This window comes from Marmota monax, unplaced genomic scaffold (genome assembly GCF_021218885.2).
Source record: "Marmota monax isolate L192 unplaced genomic scaffold, Marmota_monax_Labrador192_F-V1.1 WCK01_AAM20220418_F8-fsc00059, whole genome shotgun sequence".
Lineage (NCBI taxonomy): Eukaryota > Metazoa > Chordata > Mammalia > Rodentia > Sciuridae > Marmota > Marmota monax.
In genome coordinates, this window is record NW_026693595.1 from 8576767 (window position 1) to 8604310 (window position 27544).

At 38.1% G+C, this 27544-nt stretch overlaps 1 protein-coding gene across 6 annotated transcripts in view; it reads left to right on the top strand.

The window, feature by feature from the left end:
* Dock8 (dedicator of cytokinesis 8) overlaps nucleotides 1-27544 on the top strand; it is a 232118-nt gene that overhangs the window by 23464 nt on the left and 181110 nt on the right. For 3 of the 6 annotated variants that reach the window (XM_046459388.2, XM_046459390.2, XM_046459389.2), the window contains exon 2: nucleotides 20832-20934. The exons of 1 other annotated variant lie outside the window; for it this stretch is intronic. In XM_046459388.2, the coding sequence (XP_046315344.1) occupies nucleotides 20832-20934 (103 nt within the window). Of the gene's footprint in view, nucleotides 1-2051; nucleotides 2213-20831; nucleotides 20935-22096; nucleotides 22230-27544 lie in introns of those variants that run through there. 2 more of the 6 variants (XM_046459391.2, XM_046459392.2) reach the window with 2 other exon arrangements.

Below are 27544 nucleotides of genomic sequence, written 5' to 3' on the forward strand. Positions count from 1 at the left end.
TATAAAGGGCATCCCAAGAATGTTTCCTTTGACCTACTTTTTATCTGATAAATGCAGGAGAAGTGGAGAAATAAAACATAAGAGTATTTAAAGGATTATTCCTTGTGGTAGAAAGAATGTCAAATACATGTTTGAAAACTTTAAAATATATCTGTAAAATTATTTCATTCCCTAAGTGGTCGTACTGTTGAATTAGACAGTGGGCACGTAATTTTTAGCTAATTTTCCAGTTCAATAAGATCTCCACCAAGCCCAGGAAAGTTAGATAAAGAGTGGTATGTCAGGAAAAAAAATGAGATTAACATTATTTTTAGATGAGTATTAAATTTAGCATTCCTTAATGAGCACTGAAAAATACCTGTGAATTACAAATATTGAATATAAAGTATTTAAAGGGTTTTAAATGACCTGTATATTTTCCTTTTGACATTTCTCACAGCCAAGGTATAGTTCTATATAAATTGTTATTCACATCTTAAATATAGAAAAAGTGTCTTCTTATTTATCATACTATTTTTTTGAGTTTGCTATTTGTTTTTCAATGTATCTTTAAGGTCAGCAGGAAAAATAGATAAATTGCTGTTTTATATATCTTCAGTACTTTCACATCTCATAAACTAATCAAATGTGATCAATTAACGAGCTGGCAGAATTTACTTGCATTTGCCTATCTATTAGCTGAAAGGGTATTTTTGACAGCAAATTTTCTGTGGCATCCATTTCTCATTTTAAAAATATTCAGTGTATATTATGGCACAGAAATCTTTCTTTCAAAAGCCTGACAGTCTCTGGGGAAATAAATATTTCCAGGCTAGATTCTGTTGACAATATCATTGTTTATAAATTTTAAAAAATACTTCTAATTCTGTTTCACCACGTGAATTCATATTGTGTCAAAAAGTTCTTATATGATCTTCTTTAAGTTAAAAAAAAGTTGAATAAACAAGCTATGCAAATTTTGTGTTGAAACTTCAATATGTTCAAGAAAAATAATCTTATAAGTACAATACAGAGATTCCAGTCACTTGGAGGAGTCAAGAGCCTCATTTAGGGTAACTTTCCTGTGAAATCTGTCATTGCAAAGGCACCTTCTGCCACATTCACCTCCCACCCTAGGCTTGTGTCCCCAGAGCAACAGAAGGACTCAGATCTCTTGCTGAGTTTGTTTCTCCCTACACACTCCTTGGTCTGTGCCTTTTAGAGAAAACAGATTATCACTCCTTAACCTCCAACACTGAACTTTCCATCATGTGGCCTGACTCGCTTCTGGTTTTACTTGGTCATGTTTACCTTTCTTCCTTTCAAAGAAATGCCATTCACCTATGTTGTGTGCTCTTTTTTATTTCTTTCCTTCTTTTATCTGATTCAACAATCGAGTTCTGAGGAAAATTGTGACATAAACGAAGTTGCCTTTAGATTCTCCACTTCCTGCTCCTGCCCACCCACCTCCAGCATGTTCTGGGATGCCCATCCACATATGGTCTCCAGGGGTTTTATCGGTACCTGTCTTTGGTCTTTTCTCCCAGCCACCTTCAAAACCAGACTTCTACTGATTTGTCCTTCAACATGAACTGGTTTGTGACTCATAAGTACTTAGTGGGTTATCGCTCACAGATTGGGTTGTGTTTTTACTGAGATAATGTTGTTACCAAATACAGGGTGCTATCTGTGGATTCTGGAAAATTAGTACTTCCCAGGACCATCATAATCTTATGGCTGGACATTTGTGGCATGATAGTGCTATTATTTCTGGGTGACAGAGGGAAGTGAGGCTCAAACCCAGCGCATGTTTATAGAATGATAATTGCCTCCATCATAGTTGGGCCACAGGGTGGTCACTCCTTGCCCCGCCACCATGAGCCCACTATCTTCCCTTCTTATTTCTCCTTTTGCATTCATTGTCTTTGTAACTGATGTTGCTGCAGTAAATGCTTCTTTTACCTAGGACCACAGAGGATGTAGTGAAGGTAGAGGCAGCTGTGAAGTTTCCCAAAATTGAGGGTTGATATCAAGAACTGTCAACCTTTCAGGTCCAAAGAGAACCCTATGGCGTGACTTTTGGAGACAGAACTGCCTGCCCAAGAGCATTCCCATCACCCCCAATTTGCCATGCTGAGTTCTCCTGCCAGACCATAAACTCTGTGAAGCAGTAAAGACAAGTCACCATCCAAGGCTTAGCCTGCCTCTGACTACAGACTATTACTCCACAAAGGTAAATGAGAAGAGAAAAGCCAGTGATGTTTTATATACTGTCAGCACTACTCTGACAGCCTCAATAAATTTCCTTTCAAAAATTTAATATACGATATTGAGCCTTTCTTCCCTGTTCCTACTTGGTCAGAGCGTTTCACATCTGCCAGGCCATAGTTGGCCCTTGAAAGGATATACTATTACTTTTAATTATGCATCTAGACAATTCATAACAGTCTGAAAGCTCTATAAAATTGCAGTTGGCCCAAGAGCCCTATCCCTCGTTTTAGAACACAGGCTTGGTAAGAAGGAGCCATGTCTTATAGCTATGTGAACTCCTTATCTATATTCCATATGCTAAGGATCTTTTCAGTTGTCCTTATGTCCTGGCATAAGCATTTACCCTATTGTTAGGAGCATGTGGGACTCAAGATGTGAGGGCAAGAGAGGGATGGGTTGTTTATTATTAAACTGACAGGAAATGGCCAAGGCTCATGTGCGACTATTTTCACTCAAGCGAAAGAGGATAAATTAATTGCTTTATAGAAATTCCTTTCTGCATTCTTTAGGGAAAATTTTTCCATGTGATCTAAATGACCAAAAGGGGTGGTTTTGATCTCGGTAGCTTTGACGTTGTTCCTTGAAGAAATGAAACAACTAAAGGCACTAATTTCTTCTAAAATAAAATTACAATAATAAATTGACAGAAAACATTCACAGTAGCCTCATCAAAACATGATCCTTGAATACCACATAATACTGACTTCCCCTCCCACAACTTCTTTTTTATTTTTATTTTCTTTCTTTAACACTTCCCATTTCTTAGGAACAAGATTTTCTTACCTTGAACCTTCCAGGCTAATCCCCAAATATCTTCAAGTACTAGTGTTTTAAAAAAAAAACAATTAAGGGGCCTAAAAGGGAGGATATCCTATTGAAGAACTGGAATCAAATAGCAGAGTTTAGTAGGTGCATATTCCCAGGAAGGAGTTCCCTGAAGGTGGAGAAGGTCAACAGCATCTGATGCAGCAGAAAGATCAAGTTGGAACAAGACTGGCAAGAGGTCACTGGCTGTCCAGGGTCAGTGACTATCTCGAGATCAGCTTTTGCAGAGGGGGGAAAATGGAAGCCTGAGAATGTTGGTTCAGGAGGGAGACAAAGTGAAGGGAGCAGATGCCTAGTGGTCAGGAGAAGGGAGCAGTGGGAGGTTGAGGCAGGTCACTGCCCCCTGAAGGCAAGGTGAAGGGAAGGTTTTCTTTTCTTATGGGAATAAGTAGAACAAGTTTATAGAAAGGAGAGAGGAGTCCAGGGATGGAGAGTGATTGTTAAGATCATATAAGGAAAGATCTGGAATAAGACCTTGAATAAAATTTCTGTATCAGGTGTCTCTTCTTCCCTCCCTGTCCCACATCCAAGGAAACTATTTGGAGCTTTAACAGATTTTAAAGGGCTTCAATTTTGAAAGACAGAAAAAGGGGGCACAGGGAAATTTGGGGAGGTGTCAAATGTGTTTTTTATTGTGTGGTAATGGAAGCATGATTTTTACCAAAAAGAGGAAATACATCAGAAAGGGCTTTACTTTCTCATGCTTGAGATTTATTCCTCGCCATAACACAAAGAGACAAAAGATGTACACAAAAAGCACATGATAGCTCATGAAAAACCAATCTTTCACTATGGCTCTTAAATTTTTTTGCCCATTGCTAATATGGCCATTTGGATTGTTTTTGGAGTGTGTTCCAGGACCACTTATCCATGAAAGGTTTAATAATATTGGAGCTGGGTTCATAGTGTCAGCAACAGGCCAAAACCTGTTTTTGGTTGTTTTTTTTTTTTTAAGGAGTTGGGGTAAAGTTTAAAGTCCTGTCTTGGTTAAGCCTTCACATGCTGAGCTTACATTGCTAAACTCCTGGGGAAAGAAAATACCAGAAGCTTAACTCCTCTAGAAGCTTTCTGAGATGTTCCGGGTGATAAAGTTTTTCATTAGGGCTATCTCTGTCTCCTTCCTTTTCTGTGCCTACTAGTAAAGTCTTGTGCAAATTTCTTAACCTTTCTTGGCCTCAGTTTCCTTTATAAAGTGGAGATAATAATACCTACCTCACAGAGCTGTGAGGATTAAATGATCTAATTAGGGCAGCCCCACTTAGAATGAAGGCACTATTGAGTGGGACTCACTTTCTTAATTGTAGGAATAGTAGGGATGATACTAGGTTTTTCCAGGTTATAAGGATTATAATTACACTCAGGTGAACTCAGATAGTGGTGAATTATTTTAAGGATATATCAAAAAGTAAGAACAGGAAGCTACTTAGCCATCAGACCCTCAGCACCAGGGCTGTTCTTACAGCATGACAGGTTTGGGACTGAGCAGGGTGGGGGGGGGGGCGTCTCTACCTGTTCCTCCTTCCTCCACTGCCAAACCTGCTGACGTCCTTCATGCTCATGGCTCTGCTTATTCATAGCTTCTGCTGCTTGCATAGTTTGCTTACTGCCTCCTGAGTGTCTTCAGGTCTCTGCCCACACCATAGTCTTTTTTGTGGTGCTGTGGATTGTACCCAGGGCCTTATGCATGTGAGGCAAGCACTCTACCAACAGAGCTATATCCTCAGCCTCCACCCTACCATCTATTTAGCTGAGCCAACTCACTTATCGAAGATCACACAATTAGCAGATCATAAAGCAGGATTTTAATTATGGTTATCATTCCTTGGAAAATGATTACTATGTAAGATAAAATGAGGACACTGAAGATAATTTCTTGTTACATTTGCTTATTTTTAAAAAGAATGTCTGTATATATGTTCTTGCATACATTTACATGGCTTTGTTATGAACATGAGTTTTAACTTCCTAATCTAAGGAAAACTAGTAAATGAGTGAAGTTGGTTTTAGGGTGACCCAAAACACAAGGGGCTTTATTCTGTCCTTGAACAAGGTTTGGTTCAAAATATCTTTTTCTCTGAGACCAGCCTTAAAAAGCTAATTTTATCCTTTTTGCTCTCCATCCCTCCTGGAAGATAACTGAATCCCTATTCCCACCATTGCTTTTTGGGGGGACCCATTATCTTCCTCAGCTCTGTAAGTCCCACAGGGTGGTCTGAGCTTCATTTCTTCAGTGTCCCTGTAAGAGATTAGGTGGAATATATTAATCTCACGTAGTGACCTAACACTGTACTAGGTTTTAGTTTGTAGATTGGTCTCTCATTTAACTAATCATTAATCACTTGCTGTACGTTTTTTATGTTATGTATGTTATGTTTTTATGTTGTGTTTTGTATGTTAATTTGCATAGCAAATTACAGCTGATCAGGCATTTCTGTCCACTTTAAATCATGATTCACAGATTTCTGTATATTGTACCCACTTAAAGCAGCCTTTTAAAGGAAAAAGACACAGTCTACTTTCCTGAGCATTAAGAGACCTCAGTTCTCATCCCAGTTTTACCATTTGCAAGGCTTTAAACAGTCCCTAGCCTCTTTGAGCATTTGTTGACTTTTCTTGCATACTTCATTGGAAGTGAGGCTCTGGAATGGGAAGGTGAGATTTCATAAGACCCTAGAAGTTATGTTGATACAAGAAACTGACAAAGCTGGAGACATGTTCAACTGCCTGCCTGTGGGGAGCACGGTGCCGTGGGCCAAAAGGGCCACCAGAGCAAGAGCTGTGCAGATACTGTCTTTGCACCCACCACCCAGCCTCTTTGACTGGTGTTATAGCTTTATTTCAGAAACTGGATTTGGGTTTTTCTTTTCTAAAATTGCGTTATTATTAATTGCCATGGATTAACCTCATCTTAACCCGTGTAATACACAGTTACCTGAAGCAAAAGCATTTGAACATCTTCTGGGATCATAACCACAGAAAGGCAGGTGTTCAATATCTGCTTACGCATTAGGAAAGAGGGTGTGCCCAAGATTTTGAGATGTGTTCAAATGCAAGAAGCTTTTTAAAACAAAGTATTCTAGAACTGCTGAAAGCTAAAGCTAAGTGTTACTGCCTCATTGAAGATTTTTTAAAAAGGGGGGATGCTATTTTTAGGAAAGTGTTTTTCTTTTGGGGCTTAATATTTGGGAACCACATAGGAGAGCAGTTTAATAGGAACCATGATATCAACATATTGTATTCTTAATGTAGTAAGCCCAACCTAAGCAGAATTGCAAACTCTTGGTGGGTGTGCCAGTGGCTGAAGAAGAATTAGGTAAACAAGATGGCTTTGAGAGAGATAATTCCATTCCACGATTTTATATAGATTAAGATTTCTGAAAAAGACCAACTTTGTAAAAGTCCATGGATTCTTCAGAGAAAATTAGGCCAGAAAATGAGTATTTCCCAACTCTTACTATTTGGTTATTGGCCAGTGTGTTTGGCTGAGCTGAGTGCATGATTTCTGAAGCAAACCCAGTAATCATTTAGCAGTTACATTCTACGTCATCCCACTTATAAATGAGCAGTATTATGTCTCTTTTATTTTTCATATAAAAGTCCTTCTCTTCCTTCTTCCTTCTTACTTCCTTTCTCTTTTCTCATTCTTAATTTTTTTTATTAAAACTTGTTTACATAATGGTGAGGCTTTACTTAGGGCTTCCTGGGAATCTTGACCTTGCTGCATTATGGACAAATCTTTTCCCTGGTGGAGGAAGTGGGAAATTACAGACAGAACCACATTGGCATGCATTCTTCTCCGACTTCCATCCGAGTGAGCACCAAGTATGCATCATTGCCTGGAATTTTGAAGTTGGTTTAATGGTAAGGTAGATTTCTCAATCAGGTTTTCCATTGGTGTTGAGTTTGCAAGGAAGTCTTTGCTTGTTCTCTGAATGTGGTTAGATAAAATGCATCTGAACTCCCGGGGTTGTTAAAATATGGATTCTGGCTGTGCTCTGACCAATGAATCCAAATCATTAGAGGTGGGGCCGAGAAATCTTCATGGCTGACCAGCTCCCTAGTTGATTCTTCTGATGCTAAAGTTTTAGCATCACTGCTGGAGGAAAAAGAATTCCAGGACAGAGACAGAAAGGCAGGTGTTCAATATCTGCTAAAGTTAGCCTTCCTGATTTAATCTTAACTTGAATAGCAGGTCTTGACTTTAAGTTCTCTGAAAAAGGAAGGAAAACAAAAAGAAAGAATGCAGAAAAAGGAAAACATAAGATTATCAGTCATATATGTTCCCAATTATCAGTATCTTGAATAATTTTCTGGGAGTCTCAACAGAATGTCTTTAGGTCGTCCTTCTAAAGATTCTGAAATTCTTTTGACTGTTTTAAGGTGGGTAATATTGGGTGAATCAATTAGTACAGAAAGAAATAAATTTATATATAATCTTCATATTTGCCATGTTTCTTGAAAAAAGTACACACCCACACACACACACACACGTGTGTATACCATTCATGTCCTCTAGTCACTTATCATTTATCAGTACTAAATTAATAGATACCCATCAATATCAATTTTGCTATTCTTTAATAAAATAAGTATAGCATTACTCAAATGTTACATATGAGGAAAAATACTAGATAACATACCCCTTTCCAAAAACATTAGAGAATTGGTGTTAGCTAGGATTCTTGACTTAAAATAACTTATTGGTTCATAACTCAGGCCTCACAATCTCACCAAAACAAATACCCTACCATATGTGGCAGCCCATGCCTATAATCCCAGCAACTCACTGAGGCTGGGGGAGGAGGATCACAAGTTCTAGGCCATCCTCAGCAATTTAGAGACCTTGGCTCAAAATAAAATGAGAAGGGCTGGGGACATTGCTGAGTGTTAAAGTATCCCTGGGTTCAATCCCAAGTGCTGCAAGAAACGAAACCAATACATAATGCTGTCACCGTGAATATTTAGTGCACAGAATGTACTCTCATTTATTAAGAAGTGATTGAAGGATTTTTACTTCCACATATATATCACACTAACATGACCGACACTTCAGTAAGGGATAACTAAAGAACTCATTTTCACACCCTGATGGAAATTTTATTAAGGATACAGCATTAGGATTTTCTTGGCAGGTTGTAGACAGAACACAAGAATGAGGCTCTTTCTAAGCCCAGCAGGAAATAATATTTCCAGAAATGATAAAGGACATAATGGCTTCCTGGAAAATGTTGGCAGAAGCCTAGGCCTTGCTCCTGGCAGAGGATGAGCGCTGAACCTGAGTGAGCATAAATATGCCTATCCAGGCAAAAATCCTGAGAGAGGAAGACTCAGTTCTGTAAGTCAGCCAGGTTCTGTTTCAGAACATCATCTGGTCTCCCAGTTCTTCCCTGCTTTAGTATCTTTGTCTGTAAAATGGGGATATTACTGATTCCATGGAGAGCTGTTATGAGTATAGACTTGCCTTTACACACTGTGCATGATTCCTGGAACCCATCAAGATATAAAACTCTGAAGCCTAAGGGTGATTTCCTGTGCTCTGTAAATGACTAAACTTGGTTAGCTGGGTTCCATCTGGGTACCTCTCCTTCCCCAGCAATTTTCCCTTGTTTCCACCATCTCCACCTCTACTTGCCTCTAGCATCTGCTGTCATGAACCACTCTGAGCTTAAAGGATCACTGGTTAGGGCAATGCTTAACACAAAATAATGGTGGCAGAAGCACAGGCATCAATGCACACTGAATATAAGATTCCTAAGGGCTGGGCGCTGTGGCTCATGCCTATAATCAAATAAGAATTTCTCTTCATGTTTTAAATTTCCTAACCTTGCTCTCTGTCATTCCAAATATTCACCTTCCAAACTTCAGACTCCACCTCACCTCAGAGCTTTTTCCTAAAGTAAACAATAGTTAATAATTAGTAGCTTTAAAACTTGGGAAGGATGCAGTTTCTTTGTTCCCATTCGCCAAGCTAAAATAAATTTTGAGGAAAGATGGAAGTAGTTTGGGACTAGGACAGAAGGGAATGGAGGAAGCGATTGGGTGGGGGTATATTGACAGTTAAATCCAGCTAAGTAGGAAATACAGGCATCATTAATTGGATGACTGTTAGAATCTTAATCTTCCAATTAACTTTCTAGGCAGGGTTATTTAGGCTGAGGAAGGATGACTAAGTCCTAAGTCACTGAGGGGAGATGGGGAAAGGGAAAGGGGGCTAGCAGGCAGAAATGATATTTGTCTGCTAGCAAAAAATCAGTGGTTCTCAAACTTGAGTGCCAATCAGAATCTTCTGGAAGACTCGTTAAAATAGATTGCTAGAACAGGCACAGTGATGCACACCTATAATTCCAGTAACCTCAGAGGACAAGGCAAGAGGATTGCAAGTTCAAGCTCAGCCTCAGCAACTTAGCGAGAATCTGTCTTAAAAGAAAATAAAAATAAAAAGGCTTGGGGATGTAGCTTTGATAAAATGCTCCTTTGTTCAATCAACAGTACCCCCCCAACAAAAAAAAAAAGATAGATGGGCCCCATCCCCATCTGGAGTAAAGTCTGATAATTTGCAGATGTTGCTGGTCTAGGTACCACGTTTTGAGAACCATCACAATTGAGAATGTGTATGAGGATAAGACAAAAATTACCTTATTGTCTTCAACTTACTGTCTTTGTCTGTCACAGGCTGAGCCTATGTTCAAGAATTATTTTTTTCTAAAAAAAAAAAAATTCTCTCTCTCGTGGAATGTGATGGACATCATTATCCAAAGTACATGTATGAAGACACGAATTGGGTGTCAACATACTTTATATACAACCAGAGATATGAAAAATTGTGCTGTATATGTGTAATAAAAGAATTGTAATGCAAAAAAAAAACGGAGTACAAGTATGAAGACACGAATTGGTGTGAACATACTTTATATACAAAGATATGAAAAATTGTGCTCTGGAAGTGTAATGCGTTGTAATGCACTCCGCTGTTGTGTATTTTAAAAAATAAAATCAATTAAAAAAATTCTCTCTCAGCTACCTCAGTAAGTTCTACAGTTTAACAAAGCAAACTCACAGAAAAGGAAGGACTAATTGTTCCACTTCCTCTTGAGGTAAAAAGTGTGTGTACATTACAGCTCAGTCATTTTAAATAGCAGAGTTCGGAGGGCTCTCAGGTCTTTATGAAGCCACCCAAGTCACACAGAGATGCTGCTATGTCCCTGCTCTGAAAACAGTCCCATTGTAGAGCGTTTCATAAATGCAGAACCTGAGACCTCTAAACTGGCTGGGAAGCTGGTCATGCTGAGACAAATAACTTGGGTAAAACCCAGATCAGAGTGAGAAAGAAAAAAAAAGATGTCTTTAATCAATATCATCGAACAACATATGTTAAGTTTAATTGATTTAGAAGTGGGTACAAGGGTTCTAAATATGTAGAGAATATGTTGTATTTTGAAACTCCAGGAGAACTTAGAAACCAAACAATGATGAAAGGAACCCTCCAGAGACTTTTAACGTACTCTCATGGTAGATTAAAATGTGTGTGTGTGTGTGTGTGTGTGTGTAATTTCTGTCATAAATTATGGCAACCACAGAACAAATATTTTGGAAAGAGGAAAGAGAAGAGAAAAAACTCCCTACCTCTTTTGTGTAACTGTGAATAAGCTTTCCTTCCATATGCTTTTGAAGAGTGTGCTTAGATTTAAATGCAAATCTGAAGCTTGTGTAACAAGCCTAGTGAAGCATGGTTTTTGGAGTCAGGCAGACTTGGCTTCAAATCCTCAGTCTAGACATTTCCAGCCCCCAGGTCTGCATCTGTTGAATGGAGGTGATAAACCTGGTTTGTCGCTGGATGGATTCAGTGACATGCTCACCGTGTGCTCTACACTGGGCTCAGCATAATGTAAACACTCAGGAAACAGTAGCATCCTTTTCTGTTTTCCTTGAAAGACTTGTCAACCTTCCACAATCCCAATAATTGGAATGTTCTTTATAAAACTAGGCCAGAAGTATTCCTAGTTTTATTCTATGCAGCTGGCAGAATTTCATCCCACAAATTCATGGATGGTTCAGGAGCTGCTTTCAAGAAGATGTGTGACTGGCCTATCCAGAGCTTGTGTTACCTGGGTTTTCCTCAGAGATGAAACCCTTCAAAGAGGAGTCAGAGTCAAAGTAAATGAGCGGCCTTTTGTGCTCGTGCAAGTGAGAGGGTGGTTCTGTTGTTTTTAGCTAGGCTGTGTGGGTTTGTTCTAACACCACGGATTACAACCTCTCCATTGTGGGCAGCTCATAAAGCCATTTTGGTAGTCTAGATGGAAGGTTACTAGGGAGATGGGTGACAGATTTTGACTCTTGAAGATAGTTACAGATAACAATAGGCAGAATAACCAATTAGTTCATCAACTTCTTTAATCTGATGAAATTGTTTTATACATTCTCGTATATTGCTCCTAAGGAAAATTGGTAAACTACTAAGAAGGACAAATATACAAGCCCTTTGACCTAGCAATATTACATACAGTTTTTCTCTCTTGCTATTTTCTTTTGATGCTTTACCCAGTTTTAGCAATTCCAATTCTAGGACTTTATTCCACAAAGGTATTTATGTATGTGTGAACTAACCTATGCACTTCTTTCTGAACACTATTTGTTTTTTTTTTTTTAATTTGTTCTTTTTTAGATATACATGACAGTAGAATGTATTTTGATATATTATACATACTTGGAGTATAACTTCCCATTCTTGTGATTATATATGATGTGGAGTTATCATGCTTCTGTATTCTTATAAAAACATAGGAAAGTTACGTCCCATTCATTCTACTGTGTTTCCTATTTTCATCCCCCTCCCTTCCCTTCATTCCCCTTTGTCTAATCCAGTGAACTTCATTCTTCCCTCCCTCCCCACGTTATTGTGTGTTAGCGTTCCCATATCGGAAAGAACGTTGGACCTTTGATTTTTTGGGATTGGCTTATTTCACTTAGCATGATAGTCTCCAGATCCATTCATTTACCAGCAAATGCCATAATTTCATTCTTCTTTATGGCTGAGTAATATTCCATTGTGTATCTATACCATGTTTTCTTTATCCATTCATCTGTTGAAAGGCACCTAAGTTGGTTCCATAGCTTAGCTATTGTGAATTGAGCTGCTATAAACATCTATGTGGCTGTGTCATCATTAATATGACACTGATTCTAAGTCCTTTGGGTATATGCCATGGAGTAGAATAACTGGGTCAAATGGTGGTTCCATTCCAAGTTTTCTGAGGAATCTTCATATGATTTTACAGAGTGGTGGCACCAATTTGCACTCTCTGGGCGCAATTTGTGCTGGTGGAAAGTCGCATGTAAAAAAAGACTAAAAAGTATTGCTCACCTGTGTAACAGAACATGTAGGCACCTGTGGAAACAAAAACACAAGCGTGAGGCCACTGAAAGCCCTCATGAAAAACGCAAATTGCAAGTCGCTAGGAAAAGGTTAAACAAATTGTAGCATATAATGGAAGACTCTTCTGTAATTAAAAAGGAACTAGTGGTGACACTGCAGCATAGAATAATTTCAAATACTATGTGCCCATTTTCTCTAAATGAGAGAAAGATTCTATAAATGTATTTGCTTGTGTACCAGCTAATTATTACCGGGATTGTTGATGGGAAGGGAACTGTATAGCTGGCAGACAAGAGTAGGAGAAAAACATTTTACAGTGTTCTTGTTCATACTTCTACATTTGGAAATGCGAAACATATTACGTACTAGAATAAAAATAGAATACCCTACAGGTTGGGGGCATAGCTTACTGATAGAGCACTTTGTAGATATGAGGTTCTGGTGTTGTGCAAAAATAAAATAGCTTTTACCTATACCTATGTTTGGATATTACATACAGTTTTTCTCTCTTGGTATTTTATTTTGATGCTTTATCCAGTTTTATAAAAGTCGATTTAGCCTATATGCATATGTAGAAGATTATATTTTAAATTTATATCTTTTTGTGTATTTCAAACTCCACATTGTCATCATTTTTATATTTCTAAGCATACAGCTGTTATCATTTGGGTTTACCCCTTTGGTGTACTTTATTGCTTTCAGAATTTCTGTGCTTCCATCTGGGATAATTTATCTTCTGTCCAAAAGTAAGACCCAGCCTTGCTAACTAGTGGACTAGAACTCAAATATTCTTAATATTAAATATTCTTAATAATTCTTAATATTCTTTTAATATGGCTCTGTTAGTATTAAATTCTCTGTTTTTGTTTGTATGGCCAAGTCTTTATTTCTTCTTTACTTATGAAGGATATATTCACTGGGTAGAAAATTCTAGATTGGTATTTTTTTCTGTCAGTGCTTTGAAAATATCATTGCATTTGTTTTTTGGATTTCACTTTTTTGATTGAGAAGTCGATGATCAGTGTTACCATTACACTTTGAGGTTAATGTCTTTTCCCCGAATGTTTTTAAATTCTTACTCTTTGACTTTCAACAATTTTGCTATAATGTGTGTAGATTTGATTTCTTCTCTGTTGATTCTGATGGGGGTGTTGAGCTTATGAATTTGCATATTTGATGTTTTAATGAATAATATTTCTTCAGATGTTACTTTTGTTCCTCCTTCTCTTTTGGGACTTCAGTTTACATATGTTAGATCTGCAGCTTTGTGTCTTAACTTGCTTTTCTGGAAACCACCGCTCCCCCACATACACATTTTTTGGTTTTTTTTTTGTTGTTGTTGTTGTTGTTTTGTTTTTTTAATCAAAGCAGCTACAAACAAAAAACACCCAACCTTTACAAGTGTTTTTTTAGGTGATTATGTTGCTTCATCAGTACGTGGAGATTATGCCAGGAGGGAACTCACTTATATGATGCTACATACAGGCTGGGGGGAGGAAATGTCTTAAAGAGACGCTGAGGACACTGAGTCATCCTTCTGCTCTAAGATTGCTACTGGACCCCTCAGACACTTAATGCATCTAATAAATGTCTCTCTTTCTTCAGAGGAATTTTCCAGGTGAAAGGATTTTGGGACTTTCCTGTGAGGAAGAAACTGGAGTTTCACAACTTGTTCATAAGGGGAAAACTCTAGTCATGTTTCCATTTGTTCAATCAGCTTTATAGAAGTTGTACATTTATGGTGTATTTGTTTAAGAAGAGATGGAAACTATGAGGAACTCTAAACCTGAAATAATCCATTATGAGGTCTTGGACTAAAGAACTTTGAGGAATTCATTCCAGACTCTACTTACACACACACACACACACACACACAGATGTGGATATATGTGAATTGATATGTAAACGTATACATATATATATTTAGACTTTTACGAAGTAGGCTCCAGGAACCACTCACTCTGGAGCCAGCCCTGTGTGTGCACACCTTACTCACACTGTGTGCTATGATCCAACCCTTTGATATTGACACCCTTCAGAGCTAGTCTTTCCACATACAACACATTTTTAAACCTTGATTTTTTTTTTAATGCTACATTACCCTAAATTTGCAATTCAGGAGATTTGAGGTTAACATTCTTTCACTGTTTATTTGGAGCAAATCATTTCCATTCCCCCAAACAATAGCTATTTGCAAGGTTTAGTTAACCGTTCGTGGGTACATCCATTTATATACCACCCACAAATGTCTATCACTATTACTTATGACTGTCTCTCACTTTACACTTTGTGTTTGTTGGGTTTTATAGTCAGGTGTTACTTTACTTTACTCCTCTCCTTTTTACTACTTAAAGCATGCCACATTCAGGAAAAGTGTCCCCCAAACCTCTTAAAATACTTAGAGATACGGTTGTTCCTTGAATCACTTTAAAAATCCTTCCCACACTTGGCTGCTGAGTAAACCAACACATAGTGAAATAACTTTCTTTCAGGGATGAAAGCCAGAGAGAAGCCCTCTGGGGCCACATGTTTTCCTAGCACAGCTGCTAGTGTGGGTTGTGGTTCTGATTGTTCCACTTGGAGATTCTTGCACATCTTTGCCAGTGACAGCTGGCAAGATGCCCAGGAGATCAGATAGTCCAACCCCTTATGTTTACATGGAATAAAAGTGAGACCCAGCCTTGCTAACTAATGGACTAGAACTCAAACAGCTGGTGAAAGGCAAGCCTCAGGACTGTGCCCCTGACTTTTCACTCTTCTTTGCTCTTCTAGGGGTATGCATTATAAAGAAATGGGCAGCATGACAGTTAAAATACTTGAAGTAGGAATGAGGAAACCTGATGTCTAGATGTCATTGGTTAAAAAAAAAAAAAGTTTGAAATGCATTGTTTTCTTTTCCATCAGTCCTCCTTCTACTTTTTTTTTCTTTTCCAAAATATGATTGAAAAGTTTCCTCATCCCAGAAATGTCCTAAGCATTCCATGTCTGAATCAGTAACTCCCTCCTGTTTGCTCACAAGGAACCGTGCACATTCCTGTATTATAATACTATGTTATGATACTTATTGTATTATAATTAACCAATTATCTGTCTGCTGGTAGATATGAGTATCTGGTGTTGCGCAAAAAAAAATAGCTTTTACCTATACCCATGTCTGGATATTACATACAGGTTTTTCTCTCTTCCCACCATGCATTACACTGAGTTTCATACAGGCAAGAGTAGCATCTACTTCAACTTCAATCCCCAGCACTTGGTGAAGGGCCTGGTACTTTTTGTGCTCTTAATGTTTAATGAATGTATGAATGAACCCAACCATTCTCTCACAGATTTGCAGTTTAAGTAAATATTGGGCATTTTTAATTACAAAAAATCACCTGGGATTGTTGCCTTAAAATGCAGTTTTCCAGGCCACACCACAGGAGATGCTAATTAAGAACTGGGATAGAGGCCAGGAATCTGCATTCTTTGTTAAGCAGCCAATGGTTTGATGCAAATGGTGCAAGCTCTAGTCTATGATTAGTTCACTGGATCTTAGTCCAGTTGAATATCACAATTACCTGTTGCTCTGAATAAAAATGTACAGCTTCTCTCCCTATTCGCTGCTGTGAGTCGCTCACCACCATACTTACTCCCCATTATGGATATTGACATGTTAAACAAACCCCAAGGCACCCTTCCAGTAAACTTTGTGAAGATAATATTTATAAACTATTTTGAGGTTTTAGAATTATGGTATCTCAGCTCATTAAGGGAATATTATCATGGTGTAAATCTAGAATTATGAAGTTTATCTTGGACATGTCAAATTCAGTCTAAGAATCAAATGAAGAGGGAAATAAACCCTTCTTTGTGTGAGCTCTTGCTCTTGCTCTGCTCTTTTCTGTGTAGGCATATTCCCCTTCACTAGGACCAAAGGAGGAGTGAACAGTGTTGATTTGGACCCTGGGATGCTACGTGTTCTTTTGAGACTGAAGTTCCATATTAGTAAACTTAATAACTGACATTTATATAACTTTTCAAAATTCCAAGTAACATACCCTGCCTGTGTGCTATTTTATATCATTGCATTTTTAAACAAATTCTGAACTTAAGCAATTTCACAGGAGGAAGAACTGCATGAGGTAGTAATATAAGCTCCCTTTATATGGCTACTGAAAGGAATTCTGATCCTTTGGTATATTTCTATATACCGAGGGACCCTGACTGTGATTTTTTTTTTTTTTTTTACTATGGTAAAAAGAAGGAATTTCTTGAGACTTGGTTTGTGATTCAACATGGGGTCAATTTTGGTAAATGTTCAATATGCACATGTAACTTTTCAGTTAGGTTCCATAGAAACTATACTTTCCATTTTAAATTTTGATCCCCCCCCCGCCCCCAGGCTAATGCAGTAGGATGCTTTCTCCTTTCTGGGCAGTGAGCTGCAGCTCAAAGCCAGTCACATGATCAGAAGGGGAACAAGTGAGACACTTTAATAGATACACACTTGGTCTGTCACCAAGCTGTGGTGTTCAGTAGGTTAGATGAATTAAATGTGTTTTGGACTTACAACATTCTCAAATTATGATGGGTTTATTGGGACATAACTCCATAGTTTGTGCAGGAGATCTGTTTATTGTAATGTGCTTGTATTCTGTTCCTCATATTTTTTTTACCTGTAACTAATCTTATATGCATTCTCCATAGGTCAACCTAATTCATATTTTTGTCATTTTATATGGAAAAATAGTATATTTTGTGTTTCTCGCTATTATTTGCTCTGTCAGTGGTCTCCCTAGCATTGGAATTTTGGGTTGTTTTCAGTTATTTGCTATCATATAAATAGAGTTCTTATGTTCATTTCTGCTCAAATTATATTTTTCTTTGCATTAATTCCAGAGGATATATTCTCCAAAGTGAGCTGGTTAGATTTTTTTTAAAAAAGTAATGGCAGTTTTATAGCTTTTTGCATATTACAGTATTACCTTCCAGAGACACTGAACCAATAAACAACCCCTCTGGGGATCTGGGACATGCTGGTTTCTCTACTACTTGACCAATGAGTAATTTTATTATTCCAGCCTATTTCTGCTAGTTTAATATCTGTGGAGGACCTCACAAGAGAAATTTTATTTTCATGATCTTGAAGGGAGGGGTTGGGTTTGTAGCTAGATGGTAAGATGCTTGCCTAGTACGTGTGAAGCACTGGATTCAATTTTCAGCACCACATATAAATAAATAAAATAAAGATTCATTGACAACTAAAAACTTGTTTTTAAAAAAGATCTTTAAGGGATATGAAACAATTTTTTGTGTGTGTGTGTGGGATGACTCACTATTTTCATTATAAGGATGATTTGCCTCCGTATTTGACAGTTTCAAAGTGACAGGCTTAACTGCCTTTTTGAATACTGATTCTGTGTGGGTAGGAAATAGGATCAGTGCTTAGTGTAGAGTCAGACCTGAAATGTCAGAGAAGATCAATCTCGTAACACTGAATTAGGAAACTCTTACGTGACAGATTGGAGCTGAAATGCCAGTTGACCCTAGATAAGAAGGAATAGAGAGTAGAAGTATTCTAATTTTATGACAGATATAAAATGATGGAGCCTTCATGTGAAACAATAGGTTTTGCTTCATATTGAAAGCAAGAATTTGTTCCCCCTGCCTCATTGATCCTCTCCGGTGTCATTTGCTTTCCTGAACATTTTCTGACAGTCCCACTTTAGACAGACCACTCTGGTCTATTAAAGGAAGGGTTTAGGGTGGCCATGAAACAGGAACATTCTATTTGAGAGGTCTTGGGGAAGAACCTGGAGGCAGAAGTCCCTGGAGAAGTCGTTCTTGTCTGTGGAAAAGGTCATCTTGAAGGTTAGAAAAGGTCAGGCAGGGGCCTTTGCTTGGTTATCTTGGCCCTCTGTGAGGTATGTTTATCTTCTCAAGTAAATAAATTGATTGCAGAGGTGGTTAGAGTTCTGATGATGCCAAGCCCAAGATACGATGTTTATGAGAGTCAGAACTTTTGCTTTGGACAGCCATCGGATCTGATTTTTTAAAAATTGGCAGCTATCCAGCTTACAATTAGAATCAGTCTATTAAGCACTTAGTGACAAAATCTGAAATTTTCCTTCATTCCTAGTTGACACACTTGATTTGACAATGTTTTGCTCTTTCTTGCTGGAATACTTATACACACATGCAACGTATATCTATCTACTTTATGGAGATATAATTCACACTGCAGAGTTCACCCATTTAATGTGTACAGCTCAATGATTTTAATATGTTCATGGAGTTATTTATCCATCACCGTGGTCAATTTTAGAGCATTTTTGGTATAAAAAGAAATCTTATATCCATTAGAAGTCACTGTCCTTTCCTCTAGAGTGCCCCCAACCCTATGCAATTACTAATCTATTGTCTACCTCTATAGATTTTCCTATCCTTGGCATTTCATATAAGAAATCATACAATATGTGGCCTTTTGGTTTAGCTTGTTTCACATAGGATAATGTTTTCAGGGTTTATCCGTGTTGTGGTGTGTATGAGTACTTCATTCCTTTTTTTATTTTTACATTGTTAAGTTGCATTGTAATATTACTTTTAATTTATCCATTTCTCAGTTGATGGATGTTATTGTTGTTTCCACTTTGGGGCTGATGTGAGTACTGCTGCCACGAATGTTCATGTTTAAGTTTTTGTGTGGAAGTACATTTTCATTTCTCTTGGGTATAAACCTGGGAGTGAAATTGATTGGATATATGGAAACTGTATGTTTAACTTTTTGAGGAACTGCCAGATTTTTTTCCCAAAATACTTGCGCCATTTTTACATTTGCACCGACAACGTGTAAGTACCCCAGTTGGTTATTGCCCATGTTTTTTGTTATAGCCATCCTGGTGATCATGAAATGGCATGTCTTTATGATTTGATTTGCATTACCCTGATGGCTAATGGAGTACTTACTCCTAATATTAGTATTTTTACATACACTTTGAAACTTAAATAAAAATATGCTATGAGAAATTAAGGAGTGCAGTTCATGCTGGCTGCTGTAACCTCCTCTGGGGTTTCAAAGTCCTTGACATCATAATGTGAGAAATCACCATATGCTCCACATTCTCCCATTTTCTCCTGTTCTCGCATCCATTCATCATTCAGAACCCTGGTAAGGAGGCATGATGGCCCTGCCTTGGGTTAGGTAACCACCCTTTTCTGTTTGTGTTTTTACCTGGGCAGCACACAACATGAGTGGGCATTTTGAAAGGAAATTGGGATGCTCTTGTGGATGGAGAATGGATGCCAAAAGTAGGGCCAGAATCTGGGTTTCTTGCCTTTCTCAGCCTATCACAAGACTGGGAGCAAGCAGACCATGTCAGAAACCTTACCATGCAAGTACGTAGAAATTATGCCCTACACATTATCATGGAGAAATATAATAAGTTTTATTTATATCTCAGTAAATATTATATTGAAAATTTATATCTGCCTGTTTGGGATACACAAGTGCGTTTCAAATATATGGCCTCATTTGATCCTTAGTAATCGGCGCTAGTTTCTTGTAATATTTAGTAGTGATATAAATATCGTATGCTTTGGCCCTCATTGTACTTTTTGTGAACTAACCTGAGAATCTAACCACCCACATAATGATATCATAAGACAATGTGGTCCTAGTTCCAAACAAATGACTGACAAACAAGTGCCCAGAAGTCAACCTGTTTGTAAACAGGGTTCACTGGCCTGTAGTCTGTGCCAGCTGGTCTAGGTAGATGATGTAGAACAACTCTGTCATATTTGTGGTTCCTGACTACCAGAGGCATTGGCTGAAGAGTCAGCAATGTCAATATGAGTGATGCAAAGGATAGGAGCAGTTTGGAAAAAATACAGTCCTTAGGAATTACAAGTCGCATCTAAAGTGCTTGCAGGGAGGTAGGAGGATTCCTATAACAGTTCTCTGGGTTCTCTGGTATAGCAAGCAACCAACCCAACAGGTTCAGCTGCTTGAATGAGAATGTCTAGACCAAAATGGAAATCAGGGTTTAAAGGATTCTAGTCAGAGATCAGACATCCTCATATAGAGCTAACCCCTCTGAATGGCAGGAGAGAAGGAATCAAATGCCCTGTATCTTTCTCTTAGGTCTTGAATTCTTCCTTTTGCAGTCAGTCCTGGGCAGTAGCCATAATTGCAGGCATCCTGGCCCCTGAGAACTTCTCAAGGGTCTATATTATCAGACAAAACTACAATGTCCTTTAATAGTGACCAAGGGTAATTTAAGACAATTCTGACTATTACCCAGCCAAGACACATTTTATAACATGATATCAGAGATTGCACCTATAATTATTATGATTTTTAAAAAATGATCATTTCATTTAGATTTTTCTATTTTAATTCAAGGTATTCTTCAGCAGAAATAAGGAAACAGTTTACCCTCCCACCAAACCTTGGCCAGTACCATCGACAGAGCATAAGTACATCTGGCTTCCCCTCTCTTCAACTAGTAAGTATGGGTTCCAGGTTTACTTAGCAAATGGTCAAGTGTAGAAGTGTCCAGCCAATGTGTTTGCTTCCTGATTGGCTTTAGGTCTTCTCACTGCCACATAACATTCTCCATCCACCAGTTCATAAAGCTGCCTGCTTTTTTTTTGTACCAGGGATTGAATCCAGGGGCACTTAACCACTGAGCCACATCCCCAGCCCTTTTTGTGTTTTATTTTGAGACAGAGCCTTGCTAAGTTACTAACTGCTCACTAAGTTGTTGAGGTTGGCTTTGAACCTGCGATGCTATTGCCTCAGCCTCCCAAGCCCTGGGATTACAGGCATGTGCCGCTGCGCCCAGCTCTGTCTGCTTTTTGACATAATATTCCTCTCTCCCTGAGCCAATCGGGGCTTAGAGGGTAAATAGGACCCAGTGGGACTCTGATTCTGACCCCTCTCAACTTAGAGGGCTTCCAGGCTACTCAATTTCACCCAAATGGTAGTTCGTATTTGAGCAGAAGGGCTAACCTGGAAACTTAACCATAATTAGTAGGATGCTTTTGATGGGGAAAAAAAAATCTATTCAAAAATCTGAAAATTTCAGCCCAAGTAAAAAAATCTTTGTTTTATAAAATCATTTTCTTGGAAGTATAATTTACATACAATAAAAATTGCCCATTCTAGGTGTAAAAATTTGATAAATTTGGGCAATTTATAGTCATTTAACCTCTACTTAAATCATGCCCGTTCAGTCTCCTCTCTCAGACCCCAGCCCCCAGCCCCCAGAGCCCCTACTGAAGCAACCACTGATCTGCCTCTGTGGTTCTAATGTTGCCCTATCTAGAATTTCATACAATTAAAATCATACAGTATGTACAAAGCTTTATTTTTAAAACACATTCCCCCTTTCTAGTTGAAGATGACCTACATTTTTATATTCACACCAATTGTTGAGTATATAGATATATACATATAGATATATAAAATATTATTTGAGGACTGAAAGCCAGATATGTGCCAGGTGAGACACGTCTGACTTAAATGAGATGGTTCGTAAAACCAGATTTAGACATTCACTTCCTTTGTGAGAGGTCTCCAGCCCTCTCTACGTTCACTTCCTCACACAGAGCATAGCAGCTCTTTCTGGCTGGTTCTAGTGGTTATCTTGAGGAGGTTAGGTTATTTTTTTGTTTCTACTTATTACTTCAAAACCACTTCTGCTCTTAGAAATTTTGTAACCTTCCACTGCATTTCCTGTAGCCGCCATTTTGTCTCCTGTAACAATTTACACGCCGTGTAACTGTGTGTCCCTTAAAGGTATGTTTTATTGGAGTGATTTGTGGTTATTTCAGAAGGGTAATTTGTGTGTTGTGTCATTAATGAAATAGTGGTACTATGACATTTCTTTAAAAAAAATCTATTTAGGAACTCAGTGGCTTGCTAAATTGCCCCTTTTATTTGTACTTTTCAGCTCTGTTTCAAAATTGCAGATTACAATAAATGCACATCAAGCATACACTGTCCAAGTGCATGTTAAGTGAACTTTGTACCTAAATTCCATGTGCTTCTTGGTTTAATTGGTGCTAATGTATATTTAATTAAAATCCCCTTCCCAATTTTAAAGATTTGTGAGTCGGGTTGTATTCCAAACTGCAAAATTTAATGAAAAAGTGAATACACTCTTAAATCTTAAACAATGTAGGGATCTTTGGTGCTTTGCCTTTTTGTAAATTGAGTCTGTGGCTTTCTGTAGTAGCTGTCTTGGGAAATAGTATGAACATCACTATTAAGAGACTTTAAGGAAGTTATTTAACAAGCCTTAACCCCTTGTCTCCATGCCACTGTTAACTTCTATGCTGCAGGCTTAAATTTTTGCAGAATGAATTCTTTCAAAAAAATGTTAAGTTACAAGAAAAAATTGCTTAATATTTGCACATATTCTTTTAATAGTTTGCTGCATCACACAGTTTGGACAAAAGTGAATTTTGATAATTACTTCAGTAGCTAGGAATTTCACACGTGGCTTAGCTACCTATTTTTTAAGAGGAGATCTTAAGAAAGTAGTAAAAATAAGCAAGATGGTAAAACTATTCAAGAAGCATGTGTTTCTATAGTTGTCATCATTTAATCCTGGTTCTGTTTATACATGCATATTTCTTAAAATATATTGAAATATGTTGTTCCTGATTATTCCAATTAAGTTTTATAAGTCTCTTTTCCCAACTGTCTAGCACAGTCCCTATGTGTGTATGTATATATATATATATATTTTGAATGGTCTGCTTAGGAGAGCCCATCTTCTAATGTTTACCTGCTATCGTGTTGTAATGTGAGAGTACCGTGGTTGTAGTTTTCCTCAAATCATCTTCTAGAGTGAAGGTTCCCCAGAAGAAATTATCAACTTACATGGTGATTTCCTTTTACCTTAAAAACTATTTTTTTCATAGAAATACAATGGAGTATTTTAGCATAATTCATTTGTTTCAAGGCAAAGGAGGGGTTTATTATTGAAATACTCCTCCTGCAGCAGCTTCAGAAAAAATGTTCTTAAACCAGAGGCTGTAAACTATTTATTGTATTATTTTGGCCAAATGAATAAACAAGACCAAGTACATTGGACCTTTGTTGGTCTTACCTTTATTTATCTAACCACCGTTTCAGCAGCCTCCATACTGATACAAATAGTTGTTTGGTTTTTTAAAATATTTAATCAAAGGTCAGGTTATTTAAAACTCAATCAATGACAAGTCTGTTGATGGTATGGTGCAGTTTTGCAAGAGTGAAGAGTTTGGTGTCAAGACAGTCCTGGAGTGAAGGATTATTGCCACTTATTTGTTATATAATTTTAGACAGGTTACTTAACTTCTCTGAAGGTTTTGTATTCCTCTTTTGCAAAATTGGCATACTAATGCTGCCTACAAGAGGGTCAATATAGACTCTGAGTAAATAGTGACTAATATTACTGTCTTATATATTTGGCACTATAGAGGCACTGTGGAAGAATTAAAAGAGATATGTAGGAAATGGTTTCAGCTCTGAAGGGCTTTTTGATCTCGTTCAGGGGACAGGTTATATAGAGATTCCATACTGGCTTCAAATGTGAAATATTTGCAAAGACATTCAGAGGAGAAATATTCACCATGTGAGAGGAGGCAAAGGGTTGATGGAGAAGGCTGAGACAACCTGGACCTTTAGAAGCTTTAGTGATTTCTCTGCCACCGGATGATCAAATCAGAATTTTAGGGAGAGGGGACAAAATATCAGTGTCTTAACATTCCCTGGGGACTTTGGCATGGATCCATGGTTGAAAATAAAGATTCTCAGGTTGGGCATGGTGGTGAACACCTATAATCCTAGCCACTTGGGAGCCTGAGGCAGGAGGGTCACAAGTTCAAGGACAGCCTCAGTAACTTATAGAGGTCCTAAGCAACTGAGTGAGAATTTGTCTCAGAAAATAAAAAGGGCTGCAGATGTCGCTCAGTGGTAGAGCTTTAATCCCCAGTACCCCTCTTACACACACACGATTCTCAGTAGGTAGAAATATTTTAAAAATAAGGGAAAGAATATACAGAAAGGTAACATTTCTTTTGTTGTTTAGTATTCTCTGAATTGCAGGATGTGTGGTAAGCAAGATCACTTGCTAACCCTGTAGATATATTGTATAGAAATATACTGGCTTCTGTTACGTATCTGATAAATGAGAGGAAGGTTGTATGTTTGATGTTGTTTTTTCTTTCTACTTTATTGGGTTTTTGCTTTTAACTCTTATTGTAAGCATTAACTGTGATGATTTTATGTACATATATTTTCAAAGTAGATAAAATATTTTAAAATTTGGCATTTTTAATATGAAGAAGATCCATCATTTAGAGTTATTTTTTTAGACATGATGATAAACTTGCCCTTGGTCTAACTGAGTCCTTTGTGACCAGGGCCAGAAAGCAGCTCTGACCAATAATAAACATCCCTAGATACAAACTCACCCATTGACATTGGCATTCTCTTGCCACAGCAACAAACAGAGGTTGACCAGAGACCCTCTGCTGCCAGTTATTTATGAAAGCAAACAGCTCTATATTTGATGCTCCTGATAAAATGAATCTGTAAAATACAAAAACTATTTTCTGATTATTGGAAGTAGAAAGGAGAGTGAGATATCCAAGAGGAGGAAGGGTTGGGACCTATCCCTTAAAGTAGTAAGGAAGATCTGAGGCACTGTGTGTGGCTAATAACTGTAAGCTACATTTTTTTATGGAAGAAAAATATGCTATTTTAAAAAACAAGAATAGAAATGTTTTGTATTGAAATAGAATAAATCAGCATGACTATAATGGCTCTGGATGAAAAGATAGAAAAGCCACATCCTGGATATGTACCAAAATACCATGGTTACGTGTTTGTATATCTAATGTTTACATTTGAAAAAAACAGTTTCATACCTTGCAAGTATTTGGTTTTGCTCTGTGCATTGACTTCTGTGAAATACAGCAACCTTTTTCTAAGGATGATAAATGGCGAATCACTTGATCAACATGGTCCTCTTTGATTCTTCTGAGTCTATTGTTCTTTTACTTCATCTTTCAAGGACTTGTGCTGTCCTTAAGTTTCATTGATTGCACTGGAAGGACATGATGGAAAAGGAAGATCTGAATATGGTCTCATGCACATTCACAGTGGGAGATAAAATGAAAGTGTGGCAGGCATCTTGCATGCAGATAGGCATTTCATTGTTGTCATTGTAAAATAAGGGAATCAAATCAGACTTGTTAAAAAATAAATTGAAGCCCATGATGGCATGTTGGCATCTTCAATGGCATCAATGGAGGCAGAAAAACATTAATTTGGACTGTTAATACTTTGAAATCACTGAAGCTCAAAAAACCTTACCTCCTTCAGTTCTGTTTACTGAAAGATGGTAGGTAGAGCTGAGGGAATGTCTTTTTCATTCATTTATTCATTCCAGAAATATTTGTTGGTTCTCATTTTGTGGCAGAAGCTGTTCTAGGAGCTGAGGATACAATAGTTAATAGAGAAAAGGGCAACGTACATTTTAGAATGGGAGATGGGCATCAACAAATAGGTAAATATACACTGTGCAGGAGCCAAAAGGGCTCTGAAGAATGAAACAGAAAGGGAATGGTGACACAGTAGAGTTGCTAGTTTAGATTGGTGGTCTGTGAATGGCTGCATATGGAAAGAAGATACTGGGGCAGAACTGGAAATGAATTTGGCAGATCTCCAAAGGAAGGGTATTTCAGTTAGAAGGAATGGCACGTGCAAAATCCCCAGGGCAAAGAGTGGGGCATGCTAAAGAAACAGCAAGGAAGCAGGGTGTGGCCTGAGCTGAGCCGGTAGCAGGAGATGAGATCTGAGATTGTAGATAGAGCAGGGTTGGGTTGGAGGCCTCAAAGATCACAGAAGATCGGAAGATCGTTGATTCCTCCTCCGATGAAGACAGGAAGCCACTGGAAGCATTGAAACAGACCCAGAACCATTTGACTTTTTATGAGGATCATTTACACAGTTCTTATAAGGATCACTCTGTTTGGAAATAAGACTAGTGAGAAGAAGGAAGATAGGAATAAGTTACTGTGACAAAGGAAAGCAACAGATCTGCTTGGAACAGGATAGAGAGAGCAGAGAATGTGAGAAGTAGTTGGAGTCTGAATATATTTCAGAAGAAACATGGAGAGGATTTCCTGATGAATTTTATGTGGAGTATAAGAGGAAGAGAAAAATCAACATAAATTCCAAAGTCACTGGCACAGGCAACCAGTGGAGTGGAATTACCACTTGGTGATATGCAGAGGCTTGAAGATGTGGGAAGAGCAGGTTGTCAGAAAAATTAAGGGTTAGTTTTGAATTCATGATGTTTGAGAGGTCAATTAGATAACCATATGGTGACATTGAGGTGGAATTGGAAATGTCAGCCTGGATTTCCGGGCAGAGGTCGAAGCTGCAGATATAAATTAATAATTTTTTAAAAGATGATATTTAAAGCCTTGGGAGTCTGTGAGTGTACCTGGGAGTGAATGCAGATTAAGAAGCAATGTTTTAGGACTGCATCAGTGCCCCCTGAAAAGGTGGGTACCCTTCATGTAGTAACCAGCCATTCAATTTGCCCCGACTGAGGAGTTTCCTGGTACGTGGCACTTGCAGTGACTGGAACACATGGGACTTGCCCTCCATGAAGAAAGTGTTTCAAGAGGGAGGGCATAGTCAGCTGTGTCCAATGCTGCTGATAAACCAGGACTGTGCAAAGACCATTGAATTCAGTAGCATGGAAGGCTTTGGTGACTTTAGCAAGACTTGTCTATTGTGAATAGCCAAGTAGATATGAAGACCACCCTCCATGGGGGTAAACACATTTGAGGACCCAAGGCCCATCCACTGGAGACATGGAGCCTTTTCCCCAGTCTCATCCAGAGGGACGTGAAGCCTCCCCAGCACTGTGACAAAGCAGTCAGGTCCGTCATGACTATGTGTGTGATTGGGTCAAGTCATTTAACCTCCCTGTTTTCAATACTTGCTAACTATTCTTCAGATTTGTCATTTAAACCAGCTATCAACCTGCTATCTGTATACTACATATAATAAATGGTACACATAGTATGATAACTCAAGGTATAAAA